Here is a 9,294-nt window from a genome sequence, read left to right as displayed (position 1 = left end):
TCCAGCAGTACTGTTTGTAAATAGAAATTTCTTTTGTTTGTTTGTTGACAAATTGGATCAGACCATTTACGGTCCGTATCGCCTAAATAAAGTTTTAAAATATTTGTTCACGATTGAATACGGTTCGTTTTTAATATTTATTAAATAAAAGTGACTAGTTGCAAAGTGTGAAGATGGTTGTTTGAGATGTGCTCTTCGATTTTTGTTTAAGATTGTTTGTAAACAGTACCGCTGAACTGTCAAGGATGAATACTTGTTCATTCGTGTCGTCACGATAAAAAACCTAGTTGTCGAAAGATGAACTTGATTCATCGGTAGTTCATTCGAGTGGCCATCGTGCAAAACCTAGTTCAGCAGTACTGTTTGTAAACAGAGATATTTTTGTTTGTCTGTTAACAATTTGGATGAGACCATTTACGGTCCATGTCGCCTAAATAGAGTTTTGAAACATTTAGAAGCTTATTTGATGTCAATAAATTCTGCGTTATAGAACATCAAAACGTTCCAAAAATTAATTCGAAATAATTCTCGACGTTTTGTTTTTTCTAAGCAATCTAAAAAATACGTCTTCAAAAAATGGGTAATTTTTTTCTCAGTTTCGGTTCGTTTCCTCATTTGAAACTGGGTAGTAAATAAGCCAATTTTTGACACATATTCGTATTGCCCATTATAGAGAATATATATATATATATATATATATATATATATATATATATATATATATATATATATATATATATATATATATATATATATATATATATATATATATTTACATTTTTTTTAAATTTTTAATGCTCGTGTAAGGGCCGCTATATATGAGTTGCACCAGTTTTGTTGGAAATGGGTCGAACAACACACATAAATGGATAATTCAATTTAACCGTGCGCAAATTCAAAATCGCTGGCAGCTCTGCATCAATCTAACGTGTCGATTTTTTTTCAGTGTACACATCTTCAATCTTGCTGTCAAAATTACACATTCGCTAAAAAAAGCTTTTACCATTGCATGGAACCATTGCTATTTTTGTGCAAATTTTCGAAAATTGATATATTTAATAGTGAAAAAACTTATTCCAGTCTTTGTCGGAAGTAAGTACTATCCCAGAAACGTGAAGGTTACCCTGAATTGACCCGTTTTCTCGACTATTTTTACTGCACCGAACGTCGAACCGATTTCGCAACGATTGAAAACGTTTCAAAATGGCCTCGTCATTGAACCGCTTTTTTACCAAGAAAATCGATCCTACCGTCTTCGAGTACAAGGAAGAAGATGTATCCGCAAGTAGTAGCGAAACGGACAGCATCCCGGAGGAAGACGACGATGTTTCTAGTGATGAGCAACCGGCAGTTACTTTCGCTAAGAAGCTAAGACGCGACTCTGCGAACGGTGGCATAGCGCTAGAACGTAACCCAACAAGACGGCCGAATCCTAAAATTTCCAATCGAAATGCATTGTTGGCACGGGAAAATCGCAAACGCAAGAAGGAACATGTCGAGAATCTCGAGAAAGAAGTTGACGAACTAAAGGAACTAAACAGCAAACTTCGTAAAGAGATGAAGAGAAAGACCAAACTGGTGACGCAATTGACCAGAGAAAGGAACTATTTGAAAAATGTAATTGCTAACAAAACCGGTATTATGGCAGTGTTGAATTCAATCAGTAAGGGTGGCTTTCCCATAACATCATCCGGACTTAGTTATGTGACCGATGCAACAAGAACACGAACGGGCGGCAGCAGCAGTGACGAAGGCTTCGGATCACCACGTCCGAGGCCTGCCGATGGGGAGGACAGTTACAACACGCACGGTACTGTCGACTCGAAGGAGGATCCGTTTTTGTCCAGTTTTCTTACCGAATTCGAATTTTCATTCTCCGATATAGGTTTGGCAGCGCAGGAAGTGTTGTTTGACGAAGAATTCAGTCGACTGCCGGACGTGGACGAGCTTCTGTCGACGATGACGAGTAATGAGCAAATAATTACCACCGAACATAACTATTTTGAGCTGAATAATGCAGCCTCGGTGGAATCCTGTTCTACGGGAGCTGAGGCCGGAGGCGTGTGTGTTCACATCGTACCCGGTGGACGGGTTTCGGTGGAGTTCTGTGCATCCTGTGCGCTGAGTTCCCACCGGGCATGGCTTGAAGACGATCAAGAACGATGAATCAGGTTTAAGTAATATGTCCGTATCACATTTTTATTAAGATATTGGTTTAAAAATAACAGATTAGGTTTTGTTATCGTTAGGAGACAATAAGTTTCATTATATAATGGGGTTAGTTGGTAGGAGATTTTGATTTTTTGCTGAAAATGTTCAGTTGCATTACATACATACTAGATGTAGCAACATTCCATGATAACAAGTTGGAGTAATGACGTAGAATAGAGACAAAAAAACACCGAAAATGTTCATAGTAGTGAAACAAAAAGGTTGATACGTTACTAGTTAATATATGTTGCATTTTCAGCTGGCGATGAACACGCGAGACATTGATTTATTGCAGGATGAATGCATGTTCAAGGATGCGACTCAACTGACCGGTTTCAGAGGGTGCCAAAAAAAGGTGGGAAAACAATTCATGCACTTCGAGTGAAACAGGAGATCGGTCATCATTAAACAAAATTTGAATTTCCAGCAAGGATAACTGAATCAATGGACCCTAAGATGGAAGTCGTTGAGCGCGCGCGCGCGCGCCATAAACCGGTTCCGCCGTTGTATCGTTCCAAAACAGGAGGGGATATTTAGTTCGATTCGGTGGAGTGGTGAAATGAGTTTACATCAAGCATAAGAAGTTTTTTTTCTCTATTTTACTACTTAAAAGTACTCATTTCTCCCGGGGATCATCGAATCAAGCTAGAAATTCCTCTACCTTTCGATTTTCCCGCTTCGAGTCACCTTGCTTTCACTCCAATTTTTCTGTCATTGGACTGTTATTTCAGGGATTTGGATTAAATGAAGAATGGGAGAGAGAGAAGCTTCCACTGAGAGAATTTCGGACAGACTCACTCGTTTCACTCTGGTAGGTAGTCTATTGCCATTATCTCCAACTTGTTGAATGATTAATTTTGTTTTGGTGATTACACAACAATGGCATCGAATCAAATATTAGATTTAGAAGCAAGTCACAGAATACGTTCGCTAGAGGTAAGCCGATATTTTGTTATATGATACTGCAGACCTGACCCCAAATATTTGACATTAAAATAGTATAAGAAGTAGCAGTTGAATACCATGAATACAACTAGCATACCGCGCACTATTTTGAAGAGTAAAAGCTATTGCATTAAATATTATTCCAATCCGAAATGTCTCCTTTTGACGTGAATGAGTCTTACTTTACTATGAGGCTCCTTTTCAATATTTACCCTCAAGAGAGAGTGATCGTAGGGCCGTACCAAGCGGGATTTACTGGAGGCCGCGCCACTACGGATCACATATTTGCGATAAGACAAGTACTCCAGAAGTGTCGTGAATACAACGTACCCCCGCATCACCTATTCATTGACTTCAAAGCGGCATAGGACACAATCGATCGAGAACAGCTATGGCAGATCATGCACGAATACGGTTTCCCGGATAAACTGACGCGATTGGTCAAAGCAACGATGGATAGAGTGATGTGCTACGTCCGAGTATCTGAGAGTCCCTTCGAATCTAGGAGAGGGCTACGTCAAGGTGATGGACTTTCTTGTATCTTGTTCAATATTGCCCTGGAAGGTGTGATTCGAAGAGCGTGGATCGACACGAGTGGCACGATCTTCCGAAAGTCCGTACAACTTTTTGGCTTCGCTGAAGATATTGATATTGTGACCCGTAACCTTGAGAAGATGACGGAAACCTACATCGGACTGAAAGCTGAGGTTAGGCGTATCGGACTGGCAATAAATGCGTCAAAAACAAAATACATAAGAGGAAGGAAGAGTCTCTAGAGAAGAAACACTACGCCTCCCACCACGAATATTGATAGACGGTGACGATATCGAGGTGGTTGACGAGTTTGTGTATTTGGGCTCACTGGTGATCGCCGACAATGACACCAGCAGAGAAATACAGAGACGTATTTTGGCAGGGAATCGTGCGTACTTTAAACTCAGAAAAACCTTTCGATCGAGAAAAGTACGCCACCGCACGAAATTGACCATCTACAAAACGCTCATTAGACCGATTGTTCTCTATGGTCACGAGACCTGGACTTTGCTGGCTGAGGACCAACGCGCCCTTAGTGTTTCCGAAAAAAAGGTGCAGCGGACCATCGATGGCCGAGTACAGATGGAAGATGGAACATGGAGACGGCGTATGAATTACGAATTGAGACAGCTGCTAAGAGAACCACCCATCGTACGGATAGCTAAAATCGGACGACTGCAATTGGCTGGGCATGCCTTTAGGATGCCGGTTGGCAACCCAGTGAAAATGGGTCTTGAATCTGATCCGGTACGCACAAGAAAAAGAGGAGCACAGCGAGCAAGGTTGATCGATCAACTGTATTAACACATGGGCGGCAATGCAGCAAATATTGTAGACCGTAAAAAATCAACATCCTTGGAGATTCCTATCTTCTTCCTTCATGCCGTTTCCGTCATCTAACCATCCATCGGACCAAGCAGAACATCGAATATATCTCACCTGCAGACGATCCTAGACGAGTAATTCAACCACGGTATGAAAGCTCTTTTGAAGGAGTTTAATATGTAAGGAGTCTCATCTGCACCTCTCGATGATAGACAAGTTGAAATTTAGTAAAAAAAAACATGAAAAATGACCCTATTTCATTAAACTGAAATGATAGCAGCATAGTATGTTTAAGAAAGTTGTGTAGTTTTTAATGATGGAAAACTTTGTTTAACATGAAAAACTCATATAAATTGAAAATATATGTTTTCTCACAAAACTGGTTTTAGGACACCCTTTTCAGAAAATACATTATATCATGAATTACACTCAAGTTACGGGGATAGTACAATTCAACAAATTTGAACAACTTTGTCGAAGTAACTTAGCCCCTATGTTGGCTTTGAATAATATTTTTATCTCACTTTTAATTACATAAATAAAATGCGGTTCAATGCATAGGGTGCTGTTCGAGCCCCGACCTGGAAGGATTCGTAAAGTCAGTAGAATCGTAGCACCAGCCATGCACTGGTTCTGTACCCTCTGAATCGGCTGCGAAGTCTGTTGAAACAGAAGGTCAAATTCCACTACAGAAATGTAATACCAAGGCTTTGCTTTGAATTAAAAAAAACATCATTGAAGCTACACACAGTCGCACGAAAGCCTGATTTTAGAAACGAAACTAATTTGCTTTGTATAAAAATTGTATTTGATTCCAAGTGAAATGAAATTCGGGTGGAAATGAAATATAATTGAGTTTAATGCTCATTTTTTTTTATGTCTGTGCGCGTAGAAACAAAAAATATTTGCTTTGAAGTAAATATCAAATGTATTTAAATGAAATGAAAATGAAAATAAGCGCTTATTCAAAATGAAATGTATTTGAATTCAAAGTGTAATAAAATCTAAAAAATTTTTTCTGCGTGTATATAAAACATGTGTTATAGAAAAAATTTTCCATTTCTTTCTAACAAATTTGTTTGTGGACCTAAAGAAAATCGACGGTTGGTTTCACCATTTTGTTAGCTTTTTTTTAAAGAGCAATCTCAGTTGGCGTAGCCAAAAATTTGTATGGAATTAGCTTTATTGTTTGGTTGAATTCTAGTTTTTTTTTCCAGCTGTCAAACTGAAACAAACAACATTGTTGATGTGCCAAACAAATATTTGTAGAAAATAGTTTCAAACCAGAATTAATAACAACCTCATAGTACAGTTTATGTCGAACCAAAAATATGTTTGTGAAAATTTCAACGTAGAAATTCGATGTAAACAATTTCCCTTCCAATAACTCCTTCGGTGAAATACATACGAAATGAAACAAACCCTTCATCGATTAGTAAAGTTTTCTTTCTTCTAATCTCCAATTACGACAAAGCGAAGGTAAATTTACACTAAAATTTAAAGAATAAAAACATGCACCCCTATACCGTAACGATGCCCCAGTTTTTTTTTCGTCTTGCTTTGGATACAGCCCTAAGTAGCTCGGATATCCCCCGTGCGCGCCCGTGTGTGTGTGTGTGTGTGTGTTTTTGTATGGAAGGGTTGTATGAGCCTGTCTATGAGCTCGGTGGTGTCTACGGCGATTGCGGTGGTTCCCGGCTGAAGTACGGAGCCGTGTCCTGAACCAGCAGCGTATGGCACACATCGCAAACCCGCGCTGGTCGCCGATTGGTACCGGAAGGAACCGTTTTCGCCAGACAGGGCTGACAGTAGATGGTTCCACAATGGCGACAGTGCTGTTTTCGCCGTGTCACCGTGAATTCTTTCCGACAATTCGGACACTGATCGACATCGTCCTCGTCCTGCCAGCGAACCTGGGTATCGGCCGAACGGATCTTCTCCAGTTGCATCTGCAGCGATTGCGATAACTTTACAAAGTCCTTCTGTACGGCTTCGTTGTTGGCCAAATCCTCCTGCAGGACACTCATCTTATTGCGCAGATCGGCATTCTGCTTGTCCAACTTCTCATTGGTTGCCTGTAGTTCGATCGTTTGCATTCGTAGGTCGGATATTTGTCGTTTGTTTTCCGTGTCGGCTCGTTCCAAATCCTCCTTCAAGGCGGCCAACTTCTGATAATGCTGATACTGCTGGCGCAGTTGTTCCTCCTGTTGCGTCAATTTGTTGGAGTAATCTCTTTCTACACGACGCAAATCACGCTCGCGCAGGTGCTGCTGGTCCCGTAGCAACGTGACTTCATCCTGCATACTCATCGTTTTCCGCTCGGCAAACTCACAACCGGTTTTGGTGACAATCAGATTCTCGTGCAGCGTCAGCACTAGCTCGTGCAACTCATCGATGTTCTGGGGTAGGTTAATCTCCTGATCTTTGAGCATTTCCGAATTCTCCAGATATTTTCCGGACAGAAAGTCATTATCCTTCTGGAGCATGTCCAGATGTCGATAGACCTGCGGGTAAGGGAATGCGTTCGTATGAAGAATCGATTAAAGTTATTGAACATGTCTGATATATTTTTTTTACGATTATTTAAGTCTAACACTACAACAAAATAATACTTTCAAGCAATTAACAATTTAACGTGAGTTCTTTCTATTAAAATTCTATTTTTACTTCCAGAATAGAATTTAGCAGAAAGCAAAACCAACAAAAAAACTTAACCGACAATCCTTCGATATTTAAACAGGAAACCTTTCTTCACCCGACCGCTGGCCATCATTACCTGTTCCCGTTCTTCCGTAAGCTTCTGCAGTTCGTCATTGACGCTTTGCTTCAACTGTCCGTAACCTTTCCGCAGCTTGCACAGTTCCTGTTCCGCTTTGCTGGTCTGTTCGCTCAATCGTTGCACTTCGGTTTTGTGCTCTTCCCGTTTCTGTTGCCACTGCGTTTCCAAATCACCACGCATGGCTCCTTCCTTGGCCAGTTCTTCTTTCATCCGTTCGACACTTTTCTCCAGCTGCAGCACCTTCAACTTCTCACCATTCAACAACTCTTGGCATTGGGCCAATTTTTCCTCACCGGTGGAACACATTTCGCATGCTACAGCCGATGACGACGTTGCCGGTTCAACCTTAGCATTTTCAGTTACGGTTTCAGTTTTAGCGTCGATTTTACCCGCTTCCTTCAACATTCCTACCAGAGCGGATTCCGGCGGTTTCCGACTACCGTCTCCCCGTTGATTTTCCATTTCCTCGTAGGCGTTGCGTAGTTTCTCTTTCAGCGTTTTTATCTCCTCTTCCAGGGGCACCACCAGCGATCGCAGAACTTCCGCATCTTCCTGAGCCTGTGTGAAAAAAACGGAACGTGAACGGATCATTAAAAATTCCAACCGATGCCTACGGTCGGTCGTCGATATTTGCTCAGTCAGGCAGACAGTGGCAGTGACAGACAAAAAACACATCGAAAATCAAACAAGAAAATAAGCAACGTACGTACATATTTGTTTACCTTCCGCATCGAATCCTCCAGGCTGTCGTGACTACCGGAGTCCGATGCACCGAGCTTGCGCATAATCTTCTTAGCCTGATTGAGCACCGGTGCCAGTCCAGGTGAATCCTACAGCAATAAAAAAAAAACCCATCATTTATCGGTACTTCTATTCCATCGCAAAATCTAACACACCTGTTGCGCTGATACCAGTGCCTCCTTCAGTTCCTGCTGTTCGGTTTTCAGTCGTTCATTTTCCTCCGCCAGTCGTCGTATCTCGGCCTGACAGAAGGTGGATTCATCAACCGTTTCCTGCACCAGTTGTTGCAGGGTATTAATTTCCTCCTGCGTCCGTCGGTTCTGTTCCTCCTGGTCTTTCTCCCGACTGTACTCGATGACCATCATCTGCGATTTGCTCTCTTCCAGCTCCTTCCGGACAAGGTTTGCTTCCTTAGCCAGCCGCTTGCATTCCGCTGCAACGGTAATGATTATTGATTTATTCGGTAATGGCATGGCACCGCCCTTCAACCATCAATCGAACCTACCTTCTTTGGCTAGATATATTTCTTTCATCTTAGCTCGCTGTTGATTGAACTCATCGCGGGTACGTTTCAGTTCCTGCTGCAATTCACGAACCATTGTCACTTCCTGTGTGGTTTTCGTTTGGGTCGGAACTGCATTCCCGAGATTATTATCTACCTCTAGCTGTTGCTGCTGCTGCTGTTGTGGTTGCTGTTTCAGATCACTATTTGGCTCCAGCATCTCCACCAGTGGCTACTAGGGCGCTTTGTTCAGGTAGCAAAAATTTCTTCGACTGCACCAAACAGTGGAAGAGTAGTGTTACGAACTTTTTTCACACAATAATGTACCAGTCATCGCATATGTGATTTCACTGTTTTTTTCTGATTTGGTCTCTCCTCTAGCGGACACGGGTTCCACAGGCTGGGATTTTACGACGATAGGTTGATTAAACGACACAAAATTTACAACAAACGAGAAGATGTGATGAAATGTTACGCGAAAGAGCACCAAATTTCCTTTTTTTCTGACTGCTGTTGTAATATTTTGGTTTTCTCTTTTTGACACACGCTCGTTCAATTCTACTCGCAAGTTAATAAGCAATTTATACTCATTTTCGAATAAAAAATTTGACAGTTCTCAAAATGTACACACTCTTACCAACCACTACCTAATTTTGGGTAGAAATCTACCCAAAATCAACTAGTGATGTAACGTTTATTATAGGGTAACAGAGGTATTTTGGCCCGCTTTAGGATCGATTTTATTTTGGCCCACTTT

General features: G+C 41.3%; 2 protein-coding genes across 4 annotated transcripts; one reads left to right on the top strand and one right to left on the bottom strand.

Annotated features, from left to right (window-relative positions):
* Positions 1 to 965: 965 nt before the first annotated feature.
* LOC131426545 (uncharacterized) lies at positions 966 to 3,277 on the top strand. 2 transcript variants are annotated; one of them, XM_058589374.1, is made up of 5 exons: positions 981 to 1,810; positions 1,886 to 2,184; positions 2,471 to 2,566; positions 2,639 to 3,022; positions 3,113 to 3,277. In XM_058589374.1, the coding sequence occupies exons 1-2, from the start codon at positions 1,204 to 1,206 to the stop codon at positions 2,164 to 2,166; spliced, it is 888 nt and encodes a 295-aa protein (XP_058445357.1). In that variant the 5' UTR covers positions 981 to 1,203; the 3' UTR covers positions 2,167 to 2,184; positions 2,471 to 2,566; positions 2,639 to 3,022; positions 3,113 to 3,277. The 2 variants fall into 2 exon arrangements, with proteins under 2 accessions (XP_058445358.1, XP_058445357.1); XM_058589375.1 differs by having other exon boundaries at positions 966 to 1,810; positions 1,886 to 2,566.
* Positions 3,278 to 5,947: 2,670 nt separating this feature from the next.
* LOC131426544 (rab GTPase-binding effector protein 1) lies at positions 5,948 to 9,093 on the bottom strand. Of its 2 annotated transcripts, none has more exons than XM_058589372.1 (5): positions 8,541 to 9,093; positions 8,191 to 8,468; positions 8,005 to 8,124; positions 7,292 to 7,852; positions 5,948 to 7,019 (listed from the first exon to the last, which is right to left on the bottom strand). In XM_058589372.1, exons 1-5 carry the CDS (start codon positions 8,755 to 8,757, stop codon positions 6,189 to 6,191), a joined length of 2,007 nt encoding a protein of 668 aa, XP_058445355.1. In that variant the 5' UTR covers positions 8,758 to 9,093; the 3' UTR covers positions 5,948 to 6,188. The 2 variants fall into 2 exon arrangements, with proteins under 2 accessions (XP_058445355.1, XP_058445356.1); XM_058589373.1 differs by having other exon boundaries at positions 8,017 to 8,124.
* Between the last annotated feature and the right edge of the window lie 201 nt (positions 9,094 to 9,294).

This window comes from Malaya genurostris, chromosome 1 (assembly GCF_030247185.1).
Source record: "Malaya genurostris strain Urasoe2022 chromosome 1, Malgen_1.1, whole genome shotgun sequence".
In the NCBI taxonomy this organism is placed as follows: Eukaryota; Metazoa; Arthropoda; class Insecta; order Diptera; family Culicidae; genus Malaya; species Malaya genurostris.
The sequence above is the reverse complement of the archived record's forward strand: the minus strand, read 5'-3'. Positions and strand labels throughout refer to the sequence as shown.